Below are 18,272 nucleotides of genomic sequence, written 5' to 3'. Positions count from 1 at the left end.
GAGTTTGGCCTCAGCAAGACCACCATTTTCACCATTTTGACAAATTTATCTTTTTTTATGTCATCTTAGCATACTTTATGCTGCAGAACGAATTATTTTTTTTAACATGTATTGTTATGGGAAAACGCGTTTCACATAACGAACTTTTCGCATAACAAACTTGCTCCTGGAACGAATTAAGTTCGTTGTGTGAGGCACCACTGTATTGATAAGTTGTACTGTAATGAAATGAATTGTGGGAGATAATATTAAAATTGAATTGATTCAGATAATACTTGTTTGTATTAAATATTTAATAGCTGGTTTTAAGACTTTGAGTTATTCAACAGGCAGCTATTTAATTAACTGACCCCCCCCCCCCACCCAAGCTTAGGCTTTAGGTTAATGCATAGTCATTGTGGACATCCTGAAAGTCTGACCGGGTTGTAGCCCTCGAGGGCCAACATTGAGCATTGACCCCACCATCACCAAACTGATGATCAAAACAACAGACATCAAAGTGTTTCGCAAAGAAATCAAAACAGTCCTATTCAAAAAACATGTCCTCACCCACTAATCTCCTCCCACTCGTACATGCTTTCTCCCCTGCAAAGAGCACATCAGTCATTCCCTCAAACCTCACCTTCCCAAAAAATCTTCTTCTATTACCCGAACATATTGTTTTTCTCCACTGCATTCTATAACTACTTGAATCTTTATATGTAACTTCTCAACTATATTATGTAATCTATATAATTTTCTCGGTAATGTCCGATATCTTCTAATTTGTAATCCGCTTAGAACCGCAAGGCACAAGCGGAATAGAAATCACTAATGTAATGTAATGTAATAATCATTTTCATAGTCTCCCTTTTGTAAGTTAAATGTAAGCACATTTCCTTCCCTTCAGTTAAGTCAAATTTGATCATTATTGCCAAGTGATCTCATCAATATATCTCAGCCAAATCCTGAGTTCTACTAAGATCTAGGTCTAAAAAAGCTTTCCCTCTTGTGGTTCTTGAACCAGCTGCTCCATAACTCCATCATTTATCTAATCTAGCAGCTCTCTGTAGGACAGTGGTTCCCAAACCTGGCTCTGGAGGCCCCCCAACCAATCAGCTTTTCGGGATATCCACAATGTCAATTCATGCCAGCGATTTGCATGTACTGTCTCCATTGCTTGCAGATCTCTCTCATGAATAGCCATTGTAGATATCCTGAAAGACCGATTGGCTGGGATGCCTCCAGGACCAGGTTTGGAAACCACTACTTTAGGATAAATATATTATTAGCCTCTTTATTCACAGATTCAGGCTGGGAACTCCTTGTGATGGGAATAATTGTTGACATGTAATTTATCTTGTAAAATGTTGCATATATTGAAATACTCCTGTCATGTTTATCGCTGTTATCTTGTATACAGTTCACATCTTGGTGTCTGGTTTTCAGACTCTTGCATATGGCGATATGAACCATGAGTGGATTGGGAATTACTGGCTTCCTAGCCTAGGACTCCCTCAGTATCGCAGTTACTTCATGGAGTGCTTGGTTGATGCACGGATGCTGGACCATCTAACCAAGAAAGATCTCCGTGTGCACCTAAAGATGGTGGACAGTTTCCATCGGTGAGCTTGCATAGATTTCTCATTGTTTGTACAAACAAGACCGCATTTGGAGTGGGCTGTCCTGCATAGCACAGTGTTCGGTTAATGGGTTAACTAATTAACCCATTGAGTGGGAGAGTGTGGTGCAGTGGTTAAAGCTACAGCCTCAGCTGCTCCTTGTGACCCTGGGCAAGTCACTCAATCCCCCCATTGCCCGCCGGGATAGACAGGGAAAAATGCTTGAGTACCTGAATAAACACATGTAAACCATTCTGAGCTGTCCTGGGAGAATGGTATAGAAAATTGAATAAGTAAATAGTGTGACAAGTTTCAGCCTCTGATAACCAGAGCTGTGATGTCATAATGCCTCATTCCACCCATGCCTAAGAGCCAACCTCATCAGTGATGTCACAATGGCTTGATTGTCCTATACTTGGCTCAATTTTACATTTTGATTTCTAGAGTATCACAGTGGTTAAAGGTACAGCCTCAGCACCCTGGGGTTATGGGTTCAAACCCACGCTGCTCCTTGTGACCCTGGGCAAGTCACTTAATCCCCCTATTGTCCCAGGTACATTAGATAGATTGTGAGCCTGCCGGGACAGACAGGGAAAATAAACTCATGTAAACCGTTCTGAGCTGCCCTGGGAGAATGGTATAGAAAATTGAATGAATAAATAAATAAAAATAACCTCCTTTGTGATGCTGAATCACGTGTCTTCACTTTTCTCACAGTTGCTCACCTTAAAATCTCCATACATCTTTATGAAACTCGAAAAGCACACACAGTGTTCTGTGAAGGACACTAAACTGTCAAGTTGTACTTTCTTTCTTACTTAACAATAGTTTTTAACCTCATGGGGGATATTTCCAGACTGTCTGTTCTAAGGTTCATGGCGGATTTTGCCTAAATTTCAAAGAGAAAGTATCGGTGTACTTTTCCTTTGAAATCTGCCGTGGGTACAGAGGATCTGTGGACATTAGCTCCTGTTTTTTGTGCACATAGACTTTTTCTGGTAAAAGTGCATAGTTTGGACAGTGCAATCTACATGCATTATTTTGCCCAAAATATGCCCCTGAGAATGCCTTCCCAAAGGCAGTTCACATCGACTCATCATTAAAACGCTTCTGAAACTGGTGTGCAGATGACACTTAACATTACGTTATATTACATTACAAGTTTCAAGTTTATTCATTATTTGATTAATCGCCTATCATAATTACTAAGCGATTTACATTTACAGAAAATAAATGATAAAATATTAACAATAATATAATAAAAATATAAAAAAACATTTTAAAAACTAGACAATTTTTGACAGGAAACATTGGGATAGAGGGGGAAGAAATACAATTTATAATAGGAAAGGAGGGACCGATAAGGGTAAAAACACAAAACGGCAGGGAAAACAAATTACATATTTACAAATAGTATATATATATATATAGCTGACTAAAATGAAAGGGAGTTGTGAAGAGCAATTGGCATTTCAATTAAATATTGAAAGCGTCTTTAAAAAGAAAACTCTTGAGTTGGCTTTTGAATTTATCAAGATTTTTCTCCTCCCTTAAATAAAGTGGGAGAGAATTCCATGTTTGTGGTGCTGTGACAGAGAAGATATACTGTCTTCTGGTGTTTATGATTTTGAGAGAGGGAATGACCAATAAAAGTTGTTGATTGGATCGTAAAGTTTTTTGAGAGGTGTATGGGATTAGAACTTTATAAATGAAAGATGGAGTTTTGGATAATAACGATTTAAAGGTGAGTAAAGATAACTTATATAATATTCGGTGTGCAACTGGGAGCCAATGTGCTTTTTATAATAAAGGGGTTACATGATTAAACTTTTTGGCCCCCGTAATTAATTTAATAGATGTATTTTGTATGATCTGTAATTTTCTGATTTCTTTTTGGGCCATTCCTTTGAACATTACATAAGTGATTTCTATTCCGCCTGTACCTTGCGGTTCTAAGCGGATTACATTAGAAGATAGCTGGACATTTCCAGGAGATTACATTACATTGAACAAAGCTGGTTTTAGGTTACATATTGAGGTTTCGGACGTTTTGAGACATTGAGGAGACCTATCTAGTAGGTTACAATACTTTAAAAGAAGCTGGAATCCGGTTATATATTGAGGATTCAGTATAGAGACATTGAATAGATGTTACCAGAAGAGTGGTAAGTTCGAGAGAAATATACAGATGGGATAGGAAAAGGGGGGGGGGATTAGATTGATGGGATGTGTTTTTTGAATAGTAGTGTTTTGATCTCTTTTCGGAACGCTTTAAAGTCAGTTGTTGTGGTCGGCAGCTTGGAGATGGAGGGGTCAAGTTTCGCTGCCTGCGTCGCTAGGTTGATGGGATGTGTTTTTTGAATAGTAGTGTTTTGATTTATTTTCGGAACGCTTTAAAGTCAGTTGTTGTGGTCAGCAGCTTGGAGAAGGAGGGGTTAAGTTTCGCTGCCTGCGTCGCTAGGTTGATGGGATGTGTTTTTTGAATAGTAGTGTTTTGATTTCTTTTCGGAACGCTTTAAAGTCAGTTGTTGTGGTCGGCAGCTTGGAGATGGAGGGGTCAAGTTTCGCTGCCTGCGTCGCTAAGAGGTTGTCGTATAGTTTCTTGCGTCGAGTACCTTTGAGTGGTGGGTAGGTGAATGGGAGCTGGGTTCTCCTTATTCTGGGTGAAAGGTTTCGGTTTATGCGATTGTTTAGGTAGATGGGTGCAGTTCCGTGCGTTACTTTAACTGCACTTAAGCTCAGTACTTAATCTCTGTTGCTACTTAATTCTGCTCACATTGCCCATCGGTGCACCTAAGGGTCTACAGTGCTCCCTCTTCGAGACCGATCAGTTTAAGATCTCACAGAAGGCACATTCCCTGCTGACCTCAGCGAAATTGTCATCACCCCTATCCAGAAAGACCCAAAAGCACCACAAAACCTCCCATCTAACTTTAGACCTATAGCCTCAATTCCGCTATATGTCAAAATTATAGAAGGCCTAGTAGCCAAACTCCTCACCAATTACATAGAGGACCATAACCTACTACACCCCATGCAATCAGGCTTCAGAACAAACTTCAGCACAGAGACACTACTAGGCTCCCTTATGGATACCGTCAGACAACAACTTAGTACAGGGAAAAAAATGCTACTCATACAACTGGACCTATCGGCGGCATTCGACCTAGTAGACCACAACATCCTTCTACAGATCTTAGATGCAATAGGCATCTCAGATAAAGTATACTCCTGGTTTGAAGGATTCCTAAAACTCAGAACCTACAGTGTAAAATCAAACAAAGAAAAGTCAGAATCCTGGTCAAACCCCTGCGGCGTACCACAAGGATCTCCACTATCCCCTACCCTCTTCAATCTCTACACTGCTTCTCTAGGAACGCATCTGGATAATCTAGGCATAACCTCCTATAGTTATGCGGATGACATCACCATCCTCATCCCATACGATCATTCTAAACCTACCATGACAGACAAACTTCACCAAACACTTGAAGCAGTCACAACCTGGATGGAAAATCACAAACTTAAACTCAACCAAGACAAAACCAAATTCATCCTCCTAGAAAATGACAAGATCCAAACCACAACCAACCTAGACATAAACACAACCAATTATCCCATCCAAACCACCATAAAACTACTAGGCATGACCATAGACAGATGCTGCACAATGCAACCGCAAATAAATAAAACAATTCAAAAATCATTCGCAATCATGAGAAACCTGAGACAAGTCCGAAAATTCTTTGAAAGAACACAATTCCAACTTATAGTACAATCCCTAATACTAGGTATATTGGACTACTGTAACATACTCTTCCTTCCATGTCCTGCAACTACGATAAGACAACTCCAAACAATCCAAAATACAGCTTTGAGACTCATCTACTCATTGAAAAAACATGACCACATCACTGAAGCCTTCATCAACTCACACTGGCTCCCAATCCAAGAAAGAATCCAATTCAAATTCTACTGCATCTTATTTAAAACCCTACACGGAGACAGCCCATCATACCTGAACAATCGCCTCATCCAAGCACCCAGTACCAGACACAGAAAAACGCACTCCCCATTCATACCCCCCCCAATCAAAGAAGTAAAAAGAACAAAACTACACGACGGCCTCCTAGCCACTCAAGCCGCAAGACTGGACAACCAGATCTCCAACCTTCTGATGACCACCCCAGACTATAGGACGTTCAGAAAAGAAATAAAAACCACACTTTTCAAGAAATTCCTGAAACAGCAATAACAACACGACCTCTAAATGCTCTTAAGATCTACAACTTACCTCTCTAGCTAATCATTGTAATTCTATCTTTTTAAATTAACCTTTTGTAATCCGCCTTGAACCGCAAGGTAATGGCGGAATAGAAATCCCTAATGTAATGTAATGTAATGTAATCTCCAGGATGCAGGGGTGGCTTTACTGTCGATTGCCCATGTTTTGTGCACTTATCAAGTGAGGCCCAACAATGGGTCTTTGCACATGGCATGGTATCTCTCCTTATCCATTGAAGAAAAAAGCCCAAAGGGGTCTCGACAACGGGGACAGTTACAACACAACGGAAGAGTCGTGAGGAAGAGACGTCAATAATTCAGCCACGGACTTGAAGGAATTCCACTTTATTGAAGGTAGCACAGCGAAGACTCGACACTGGCAGTGTTTCACGCATATGCCTTTGTCAAGAGTCTCAAAGGTTCAATGTCCGCATCACGCAAAAGAGAGGGTAATCACAAAGATCAAGGGTAAAAATGAGCAGCAGCGTAACTGATGTCCAACATGGAGCATATAGTAACGAGTCCCCTCAGGCCATCCTGCTGGGATGGATGACCAAACCAGCTTTGCTGGAGCTTAAACTTGCTCTGCAGGTTCCTCTGGATGGTCTTCCTGGAAGAAAGCTGCTACTACATGTCCTGCTCCTACAGCTCTACTGAGAGGGAAAAATTGTTGCCTATTGGAGAGTGTTCCGAGCTTATCTAGCTAAAACCCATTATTGCCTAATGCACATGGGGGCAGTTCCATAACCAAGCACCTGACAATCTATTCTAGAAAGAAGCATTGGTACCAACATTTGCCTAAAAGTTAGGCTAGGGCATTACTGCAGCCATGGAGCTGGTGTAAATTCTAATCTAATCTAATTTCCCTCTTATATACCGGATCATTCCAGCAAGGACTCGAGCTGGTTAACATAGATTTAAAAGAATAGAATATAAAACAATAATGAAGGTAATAGAAAAATTTTCAATCAATTAGATCAGTCCTCGGTTAAGAATCTCTGAAAGAGATAAGTTTTCAGGTTTTTTCTAAAAAGTGATAAGAGATAATGACGTTCTGATAATCGAAGGAAGATCGTTCCAAACTTTTACTAAGGAATATGAGAATTTACCTAGGGTTTTAATCTTTTTAACAGAAGGGAAAAGCAATTTAACTTTATGTGTATTCCTGGTAGTGTGAAACCGAAGAGAGTTAAATGACAGAGGTAATAAAGGCGAAAAAATTCCATGTAAAATTTTAAAAATTACATTGGCACATTTACGTTGAATTTGCCAGTAAACAGGAAGCCAATGAAGTAACCTTAACAATGGAGAGGCATGATCATATGCTGTCAGTATGCACATAACTTACAACAAATAGTATTCAGAGCCCTGCCCTGGCTCCGCCCATGTATACGCCCCACTTGGAAATACATGCTATTTAAGGTAAGCTGAGATTTGCAGAATCGAGCACAGATGAACTTTTGGCATTTATGCACATACGTACACAGATAAATGCCATTAAATGCAAATTATAAACTGAAAATATAACCAGGAGTTCCAACATAATTCTTACATATAGTGCCATTTGGGCAAATCGCCTCACCCTAGTCAACAATTTTAAAAAAATATATTTTCAATCCACAAAGAGTTTTTATGATTGGTTGGGGTTTTGTGATTATTATGACAGTATCCTACAATAATGTTGCCTCGATGAGGGCTTTTTTGAGGACTTAGGGTAGAGATTCAAATGATTAAAGATGTAGATCTTCAGAGCAGGACCTGAAATAACTTTGTGTTCGTAGGAGGCCCCTTGATCTGTCGGTAACACACAAGACTGATGTTTCTCTCCCTGTTTTTTAATTGTTGAGTAGGGTGTGATGATTTGCCCAAATGGCACTATATGTAAGAATTATATTGGAACTCCATGGTTATATTTTCAGTTAATAATATTTGGGGGGTGGGGGGGAATTAACTACCCTGGGTCGTATATACTTTTTAATAAGTTGATTGTTTTGGGGTAGTGATTTGATATATATTTTGTACCTTCCTCTTTTATTGTGATTATTCTAAACATTGACAGGTGATGGAGACATTGTGTCTGAATTGAAGAAAGCATGCGACAGGCAGGCATGTAGCGTAGATGATTTTAAGAAGGGTTTGGACCATTTTCTGGAGGAAAAGTCCATAGTCCGTTATTGAGAAAGACATGGGGGAAGCCACTGCTTGCCCTGAATCAGTGTAACTATTAAAATATAAACCAATCTCGCATATTATATCAATCCAATCATTCATTATGAGCTCTTCAAGATCCTCAGAGGGTTAGAAAGTCCCATTGGTTCCTGTGAAACCATGATACTCTATGGAGAGGGGCGACTAGAGATAAAGCACGATAATTAACCACGGGAGCCTCAACCCTGATGAAAAGATCCGATTGAAACATGTACTTGTCAGTAGAGGCGCTCCCCTTCCAAGTGGCTAATATATAAAGCTAAGTGAAAATAAATATAAACTTTATAGAAAAAGTAGAAAAACTTCAAAAACTCTAACAGTGGTAGATCCAATGACGATTGGGTTCAGTGATTTTTTCACAGGAACCAATGGGACTTTCTAACTCTCTGAGGATCTTGAAGAGCTCATAATGAATGATTGAATTGATATAATATGTGAGACTGGTTTATATTTTAATAGTTACATTGTGAAATCCGGTCTGAAATAGCCTATAATATTGATATCGATTTAGTGCCCTGAATCAGTAGCATGGAATGTTGCTACTCCTTGGGTTTTGGCCAGGTACTAGAACGGGTTACTGGGCTTGGCCCAGTAAGACTATTCTTATGTCCTTAGAGAGAGGAGGAGATACTGGAGGGGCCATTTAGCTTTTATCTGCCATCATGTTTCTATATAATGGGCAAGTAAATGTTAATGCTTGCGTTACAGAATTGTCCCAGTGGTGACTGGAACATACCAGTCTGACCAGTTTGACAGCTCCATAGTAGAAAATAATTTCTTGGACAGTGCTGTAAGGCAAAAAGGGAATAGATTCAAGAGTAGCACAAAAGTATTATGTAAAAGAAAGGGTGGTGAGTGTATGGAACAACCTCCTGTTGATGCTGGTGGGAGGAAAATCAATAACAGTTTTCAAGTGTAAGGAATGTTTTTGCCATAAAGAGATAAAGGGAAAGCTGGAGATCTGTCATGTAACAGGAAAGGCCAGGGGACAAAGAGATGGGTCTTGTTCAACTTCTAGGCACCCATTGACACACAGTACCCTCATGTACTAGACTTAGGGTTCCAGATTTTACTTGTGTAAAATCCAGACCCATAGACCTGCCCCAAAGCCCACCCAGTTCCACCCTGTAATGTCCCTGCCAAACCCAGCCCCCTCAGCCTATTCTTGGCGGTTGGGAGGGCATCCACGGATTCAATGTGATGACATCAAGCAAGCATGCACATGATGTCACCGCATTGCATCCATGCATTCCCCCTCCCAATGCGATCTGAAGAGGAAGCTTTTCAAAACCCAGACAAAGTTCTGGGTTTTGAAAAACCGTCCGGATGCCCGGACATGTCCTCTAAAAAGAGGACATGTCTGGGTAAATCTAGATATCTGGTAACCTTAACTAGACTGATAAACCAGTTCTGAACTGCTTCTTCCAAAATCTGCATCATTACACAGTATTAACTAGCTTTTCCCTTGCACAGCGCCAGCTTACAATATGGCATCATGTGTCTGAAGAGGTTAAACTATGATAGGAAGGCGTTGGAGAAGAGACGGGAAGAAGCTCACCATGAGATCAAAGGTAGGTCTACATACAGGGATCTCAAAGTCCCTCCTTGAGGGCCGCAATCCAATCGGGTTTTCAGGATTTCCCCAATGAATATGCATTGAAAGCAGTGCATGCACATAGATCTCATGCATATTCATTGGGGAAATCCTGAAAACCCGAATGGATTGCGGCCCTCAAGAAGGGACTTTGAGACCCATGGTCTACAATGTTTCCAACTGCTTGGTCTCTGTATATTTAAAGTTGCAATGAGTTGGCCATTCATCTTTAATCACATCCTTGAAATGCCCCTTTCTTGCCAGTGTCAAGGCAGAGATGCATGGGTTAAGCAGATTTTTTTAGGTTCGACCCAGTTTCTGGTATTTATAAAGTGGAATATCTAAGAAGCCAATAATCCACCCATTTGTAGAAACTGCCCCCTAGACTGCACCCAATAGGTTTGGTTCAACCATTTGCATTTTGCAAGCTTTTGAAATATGTGTTATCCCAGGACAAGCAGGCAGCATATTCTTTACGCATGGGTGACGTCACCGACGGAGCCCCCGGTACGGACCTTTTTACTAGAAAGTTCTAGTTGGCCGCACCGCGCGTGCGCGAGTGCCTTCCCGCCCGACGGAGGAGTGCGTGGTCCCCAGTTTCTTCGTTTCCGCGGAGCGAAGAAGACGTGCGTTTTTCAACTCCGATTGAAATCCTCTTTTTACCTTCCCGCTCACGTTCTTTTTCATTTTTATTCACCTTCGGGTGCTTTTTTCTTTCATTTAAAAAAAAAAAAAAAAAAAATAATATTTTCTTTTGACTTCGTTTTTCGTTCTTGCCCCGGCGGGGCCTGTTGTCACGATCCAGGCCTCGGGGTTCGATTTTGCGGAGGCCGTGTTTCCATTCATGCCCCCGCAGCCCGGTTTTAAGAAGTGCCAGCGGTGTGCACGCCCGATCTCCCTCACTGACCCACACAATTGGTGTTTACAGTGCTTGGGACCTGAGCATCGGGCGGACTCCTGCACCCGCTGTGCCACTCTTAAAAAACGCACTTTGAAGAATCGTCAAATCCAGCAAAGTCTACTGTTCGGCACCGGCCCGACTATGGACTCGACTTCTTCAACTGCGGCACCGTCGAAATCGGCACCGACCACTTCGACACCGCCTGAAACTACATCGGCGCCACCGGCGCCAGGTAAGCCGGCTAAGAAGCCTTCCACCCTTGAGCGCCCTCCCACCTCGGTGGCGACACCAGCTCTTTCGGCTCCACGCCGAACCAAAAAGCGCTCCGCTCCGATATCGGTGAGTGCCTCGTCATCGGCCTCCTCATCGCCGGAGCGTAGAGCGGCACCCATGGAACCAAAGCAGAAAAAAGTGGTTCCGGTGCCACCCCTGGATGACCGCATTGCGGCCATCCTCCAGGATAAGTTGCAGGAACAACTCCAACAGCAACTTAAACAGCTCTTGCCCTCTATCCTGGCACCGCTACTTTCGGTACCAGACCGGCCCGAGCCCCGCACCGTCCAACCGGTATCCACGCCATCGGTACCTATGGACTCCTCCATGCCCATTCTCTCGGCGCCACATCTCCAGGCCCATGCCGAGGCTGTCGCCTTGACGACGACCGATCCTCCTCGGGACCGAACGGAACACCGGTCTTCCCGCGAACCTGACCGGCACCGTTCTTCCCGGGACCGAGACAGACACAGGTCTTCATCCCCCGGTACCGTCTCGGTACGCTCAGGCAAGTCTCGGTCTAAAACTCACCATACCGAGCCTTCCACTCCAGTCTCTCGACACACGCACACCGATGTCAGAGACCCGGACCTCTGGGAAGAATCCCCCCTCGGTACCGAGGAGGATGCATCGTCGTCGGACGAAGAGCCTTCGGCCCCCGATACCACATCTAAACCTGAGCAATCTTCCTTTTCTAAATTTCTCAGGGAGTTATCGGGGGCCTTATCCTTGCCTCTGGAATCTGACTCTAAGAAGTCACAGGCTTTCCTGGAGGCATTAGATTTCGATCAACCCCCTAAAGAGTTCCTAAAGTTGCTCGTGCATGACATCCTACGGGAAACTTTTTATAAAAATTGGGAGAATCCACTGACTGTCCCTGGGGCGCCCCGTAAACTGGATAGCCTTTACAGGGTTATTCCAATCCCGGGATTTGATAAACCCCAGCTGCCCCATGAGTCTCTCCTGGTAGAGTCCACTTTAAAAAAGACTCAGGGCTCTAGTGTTTATGCCTCCACCCCTCCTGGCAGAGAGGGCAAAACTATGGACAAGTTTGGCAAGCGGCTCTACCAGAATGCCATGCTTGCCAACAGGGCAAACAACTACTCTTTCCATTTTTCTTTCTACCTGAAACATCTGGTAATGCAACTCTCCGCCATGCAAAAGTACATGCCGGAGCACAAGGTTCCACTATTCCAGCAGCACATCTCCAGCCTGCTTCAACTGAGAAAATTTATGGTGCGCTCTATCTATGACTCTTTTGAGCTCACCTCCCGTGCATCTGCCATCGCTGTGGCTATGCGCCGCCTGGCCTGGCTCAGGGTCTCTGATCTGGACGTCAACCATCAGGACAGACTAGCCAACGCCCCATGTCTGGGAGACGAATTATTCGGAGAGTCCCTGGATACCACCACACAGAAACTCTCCGCCCATGAGACCAGATGGGATACTCTCATTAAACCAAAAAAGAAGGCGCCTCCTGCTCGTCCTTACCGACCGCAGACTTCTTATCAGCGCAGATTCTCCGCTAGGCCGCTCAACCCACCTTCGCAGCAACCTAGGCGGGCCCGCCAACACCAACACACCCAGGCTCGTGCACAGTCTAATCAACCTGCCAAGCCTCTTCCTCCTGCCAAACCTTCTCAGCCCTTTTGACTTCTCTCTCCAGGGCTTAGCCAGTCTTCCACCCTCATTGCCTCTTCCTCAGCCAATCGGAGGCAGGCTACACATTTTCATCAGCCGTTGGGAGGTCATCACATCGGACCAGTGGGTCCTCAACATCATCCGCCACGGCTACTCTCTCAACTTCCAGACTCTTCCACCAGACAATCCTCCCGTAGAGTCTGCTTCTCTTTCAACTCAAACCCCCCTCCTTCTGAGGGAGGTCCAATCCCTCCTTCTTCTCAATGCCATCGAAGAAGTACCTCCGGAACAAAGAGGCCGGGGATTCTACTCCCGTTACTTTCTAGTTCCAAAGAAGACAGGAGACCTACGTCCCATTCTCGATCTCGGACCTCAACAAGTGTCTAGTCAAGGAGAAGTTCAGAATGCTCTCCCTTGCCACGCTTTACCCTCATCTCTCTCAGAACGACTGGCTATGTTCCCTGGACCTCAAAGAGGCCTACACTCACATCCCAATCAATCCAACTTCACGGCGCTACCTCCGATTCCAGGTGCACCATCGCCATTATCAGTACAAAGTGCTACCTTTTGGCCTCGCTTCATCACCCAGGGTGTTCACCAAATGCCTCATTGTGGCGGCGGCCTTCCTCAGGTCTCACAACCTTCAGGTGTTTCCCTACTTGGACGATTGGTTGGTGAAAGCACCTACGTCTCCGCTTGTGCTACAAGCCACTCATCATACCATCTCTCTCCTCCATCTTCTGGGGTTCGAGATCAACTACCCCAAGTCGCACCTGTTTCCCACACAGCGCCTTCAATTCATTGGAGCAGTTCTCGACACCACACTAATGAGGGCGTTTCTCCCCTCCGACCGTCAGCGGAATCTGCTCCGCCTGTGTCGTCAGGTGCTCCTTCATTACTCCATTCCTGCCAGACAGATGATGGTCCTCCTGGGCCACATGGCCTCGACGGTGCATGTGCTTCCCCTGGCACGACTCCACCTCAGGACACCTCAATGGACTCTGGCCAACCAGTGGTCACAGACCTCGAACCTTCTTTCTCATCCCATCTCTGTGACATCGTCTCTTCAGCGATCTCTACAATGGTGGTTGAACTCCTCAAATCTTTCCAGGGGCCTTCTTTTTCATCTGCCCCCGCATTCCATGATCATCACCACGGATGCCTCCCCTTATGCATGGGGAGCTCACCTGGGAGACCTACGCACCCAAGGTCTTTGGACCCCACAGGAGCGTCTACATCACATCAATTTCCTAGAACTACGAGCCATGTTCTACGCTCTCAAGGCCTTCCAGCACCTTCTTTGTCCTCAGGTTCTGCTCCTGTGCACGGACAACCAAGTCGCCATGTACTACATAAACAAACAGGGCGGCACCGGATCTCGCCTCCTTTGTCAGGAGGCTCTTCGCATTTGGACCTGGGCCACGGCCCGCAGTCTCTTCCTCAAGGCTGTCTATATCCAGGGCGAACAGAACTCCCTGGCCGACAATCTCAGTCGCATCCTGCAACCTCACGAGTGGACTTTGGATCCTCCCACGCTCCTCTCCATTTTTGCTCGCTGGGGCACTCCGCAAGTGGACCTATTTGCAGCCCCTCACAACCATCAGCTGCCCCAGTTCTGCTCCAGACTCTTCTCTCCTCACCGTCTGGCCCCGGATGCATTCCTTCTCGATTGGACGGATCGGTTCCTCTATGCCTTTCCTCCTCTACCTCTGATATTGCGGACTTTATCCAAACTCCGCAGGGACGGAGCCACCATGATCCTCATAGCTCCCCGGTGGCCTCGTCAACACTGGTTCTCCCTCCTGCTTCAACTCAGCTCCAGGGAGCCCATTCCTCTACCTGTGTTTCCTACTCTACTTACACAGCAGCATCAGTCTCTCCTACATCCCAATCTGTCTTCGCTCCACCTGACAGCTTGGTTTCTCTCGGGCTGACCTCTCCAGGAAATCTATCTCAGCCTGTCCGTCTCATTTTGGACGCCTCCAGGAAACCGGCCACTCTCCAATGTTACCATCAGAAGTGGACCAGGTTCTCCTCTTGGTGCCTCAGTCATCATCACAATCCCACCTCTTTAGCGGTGGAAACTGTTCTGGACTACTTGCTCTCCCTGTCCAACGCAGGCCTCAAGTCTACCTCAATCAGAGTCCATCTCAGTGCCATCACGGCATTTCATGAGCCTGTCCTCGGAAAACCTCTCACGGCTCACCCTCTGGTTTCCCGATTCATGAGGGGCCTCTTCAACATCAAACCACCTCTGAAGCCTCCTCCGGTCGTCTGGGACCTGAATGTGGTGTTGTCTGCCCTCATGAAACCTCCTTTTGAGCCACTTGCCACAACTTCACTCAAATTTCTGACATGGAAGGTGCTTTTCCTCATTGCCATCACCTCTGCCAGGAGGGTTAGTGAGCTTCATGCACTAGTTGCCGATCCACCGTTCACTATTTTTCATCATGACAAGGTGGTTCTGCGCACCCATCCAAAGTTCCTCCCCAAGGTGGTCTCAGCTTTCCACCTCAACCAGTCCATTGTGTTGCCTGTTTTCTTCCCGAAACCTCATTCACATCCCGGGGAACAGGCATTGCACAGTCTTGATTGCAAGCGTGCCCTGGCTTACTATCTTGATCGTACAAGGGCTCACCGCTTGTCCCCTCAGCTCTTCCTGACCTTCGACCCGAATCGTTTGGGTCGACCGGTCTCTAAACGGACGCTATCCAACTGGCTTGCAGCTTGCATCGCGTTCTGTTATGCTCGGGCCGGTCTGTCACTGGACGGTGCTGTCACGGCCCACAGGGTGAGAGCTATGGCCGCTTCTGTTGCTTTCCTCCGTTCCACACCCATAGAGGAAATCTGCAAGGCGGCCACCTGGTCCTCAGTTCACACATTCACTACTCACTACTGTCTGGATGCTTTCTCCAGACGGGATGGGCACTTCGGCCAATCTGTACTTCAGAATTTATTTTCCTAATGGCCAACCATCCCTCCTCCCTCTTTGTTAGCTTGGAGGTCACCCATGCGTAAAGAATATGCTGCCTGCTTGTCCTGGGATAAAGCACAGTTACTTACCGTAACAGGTGTTATCCAGGGACAGCAGGCAGATATTCTTACGTCCCACCCACCTCCCCGGGTTGGCTTCTTAGCTGGCTTATACTAACTGGGGACCACGCACTCCTCCGTCGGGCGGGAAGGCACTCGCGCACGCGCGGTGCGGCCAACTAGAACTTTCTAGTAAAAAGGTCCGTACCGGGGGCTCCGTCGGTGACGTCACCCATGCGTAAAGAATATCTGCCTGCTGTCCCTGGATAACACCTGTTACGGTAAGTAACTGTGCTTTTTGCTCGGACCAGATTGTTTCATGCTGCAAGGAGGTGTTTCATATTGGAAAGTGGGAGAGAGAGTCTTAAAACTGCATAAGCAAATCCATGTATTGATTTGACTTTTTCCTGTCTCACAGATGTTTTGGTTTGGAACAATGAGCAGGTGGTTCACTGGGTTCAATCTATTGGACTTCGGGAGTACGCGAATAACCTCTGTGACAGCGGTGTCCATGGAGCACTCATGTGCTTGGATGAACATTTTGACCACAATAGCCTGGCTCTTGTCTTACAAATCCCCAATCAGAACACCCAGGTACTATGATCAGTGTACTAAGGAGGGGGTGGATATACTATATGATATTGGTTAATAAAGAGAGCATCCATGGTGATTACTGAAGTATACACAAGCAGGTCAGTATTCAGAAACACTACGGTATATTGTATATCAGCTGCTGCTACTGTATATGGATAAATCCTATATCTGTTAATTTTCAGCAGCACTGTGGGAGGCAGTTTTATAAATGGGTGCCTCCATTTATGTCCCCTGAGACCGTGCGGTGTCATCCTGTTCCATGACGGTACGTGGATGCCGAGATTCCATTATAGAATGCTAACATAATTGATATCTGTATTATGGTTTGAGTACTCTGAGCACCTACACAACTTTTGAATTTTAGAAGAGTTTTTGAGCCTCAGCCCCACCACTCTACCGCCTCAAAATACTTTCATCGCAGCGAGCTTTACGTGGTTATTTCCTCATTGGCTCATTCTATTCTCTATTTTCTGTCATTTTTTTCTTGTTTTCAACTATTTTGAAAGCGCATTGTGCCTTACACTATTGCACACTTCCTTATATTTCATATCAAAGTGCTTAGTGCTTACTTATTTCATCAACCTCATCTATATTTTATAAATAAATAATATACAAATAGATCAAATAACGTAGCTTTGTATCGTTTAGTTCATCTTAACTTCATAAACCTTCAGTTTAGTTCGTTCGGTTTGGGTGGGTTGGACCCAACATGTTTGGCCCACTGTTGTTTCAAGGGTCCTCCCACAACCACCAGAATCGATCATAATTGATATCGGCCATTTCACTCTCACTCTTGCGCCAGCCGTAGACCTGTCCTAACGGTGGTTGTGTAAATGAATCGGGGAGGTGCATAATTTACCGTGACCTTGCCCATGTTCTGCCTCTGTATATACCTCTTTGCATTTATGTGCTATGCCACTTACCCGCACTCTTCTCAAATAGCAATTAGGTGGTCTGCTGGCTCTGTCGCGGGTAAATGTACGCGATGTAGAGCCCGGCCAAACCCAGACTTTTTTTATTTGTTGCTAAAACTGAAATTGGCAACTCCGTTTCGGTGGAAACCAAAACTGTACATGAAAACGCCCCTTCTCGTGCCCAAACAAAATAAAGTCCGGTCTTTTCACCCTTGGTCCCTTCCCCCCCTCCCGACACCAGTAGGCCCTCCCCCAGGACTAACTTAGGAAGCCCTGGTGGTTTAATGGTATTTCGGGAGGAAGAATGAGCCCCCCACTCATTCCTGCCCTATGCTGCTGCTCCAATGCAATAGCTGCTGAGACTTCCCACAGCAGCCTTGCAAAACTGCCGTGGGGGATCCCGGTAGCCATTTTGTGACTGGAACCAGCACAGGCAGGAGACTCGCTTTTGCCTGTGGCAGTTCTGGTTGCACAATGGCAGCCAGTTCCAACGGAGCAGCGGTACGGGTCAGGAACGAGTTGGGTTTGTTCTTGTCCTCGATGAGGTCCCTAGACCACCTGGGCTTCCTAAGGTAGGCCTGGGGGAGGGGCCTACTGATGTCGGGCGGAGAGTAATCACAGCGGCATGAGTGTCTGGTAGTGATCGGAGGGGGAGAGGGGAGCCGAGGAAAATTCACAGGCATTTTTGGCTGAAACCTAGATTTCAGGTTGGTTTTGTCGCCAAACACGAAATCTAGTTGACCTCTAACACTAAATGCTGCACTTACACATGCTAAAAAGGTAAAAATGAAAGAACCTCCCTCACCCCAAGGAGTCTACAAAGTTTAGGGGAAAGAGATGAAGTCCAACTCCACCAAAGCAAATTCAAAAAGAAAATCTATAACTTAAGATTCGGAGTCCGTTGAACGAAGACTTTGTTTGCTGCTTGTTGATTAGTACCTCCACTACACACGGAGAAGCTAAGTTCTTTCAGACTGTGTTTTTTTGAGCTTGGTTAGATTTGGACACTTACTTTCCTGCTTGGCCCCCAGCTTAGGGGGAAGAGATGAATTCTATCTTTACTTTGATAGTGTGTGTTTTTTCCATTTGAGTTTTTCACACATTGCACTTTATAGGCACTTGAAATATTATTCGGAGCAAGCCCGGGGATGTTTCGCAGTTAACACCTTTCTGGGTGTAAACCCGCGACAGCTTTTCCCTGGATATTCCAGAGGTTGCTGTGTGACTGA

The 18,272-nt window shown here is 45.2% G+C and overlaps 1 protein-coding gene across 5 annotated transcripts in view; it reads left to right on the top strand.

Annotated features, from left to right (window-relative positions):
- The window catches only part of PPFIA4 (PTPRF interacting protein alpha 4), a 125,721-nt gene that overhangs the window by 90,027 nt on the left and 17,422 nt on the right, over positions 1-18,272 (top strand). For all 5 annotated transcript variants that reach the window (XM_033917485.1, XM_033917484.1, XM_033917486.1 and 2 more), the window contains exons 23-25: positions 1,429-1,604; positions 9,567-9,664; positions 15,954-16,129. In XM_033917485.1, coding sequence (XP_033773376.1) covers positions 1,429-1,604; positions 9,567-9,664; positions 15,954-16,129 — 450 coding nt within the window. The remainder of the gene's footprint in view (positions 1-1,428; positions 1,605-9,566; positions 9,665-15,953; positions 16,130-18,272) is intronic.

Source organism: Geotrypetes seraphini, chromosome 13 (genome assembly GCF_902459505.1).
Source record: "Geotrypetes seraphini chromosome 13, aGeoSer1.1, whole genome shotgun sequence".
In the NCBI taxonomy this organism is placed as follows: domain Eukaryota; kingdom Metazoa; phylum Chordata; class Amphibia; order Gymnophiona; family Dermophiidae; genus Geotrypetes; species Geotrypetes seraphini.
The sequence above is the reverse complement of the archived record's forward strand: the minus strand, read 5'-3'. Positions and strand labels throughout refer to the sequence as shown.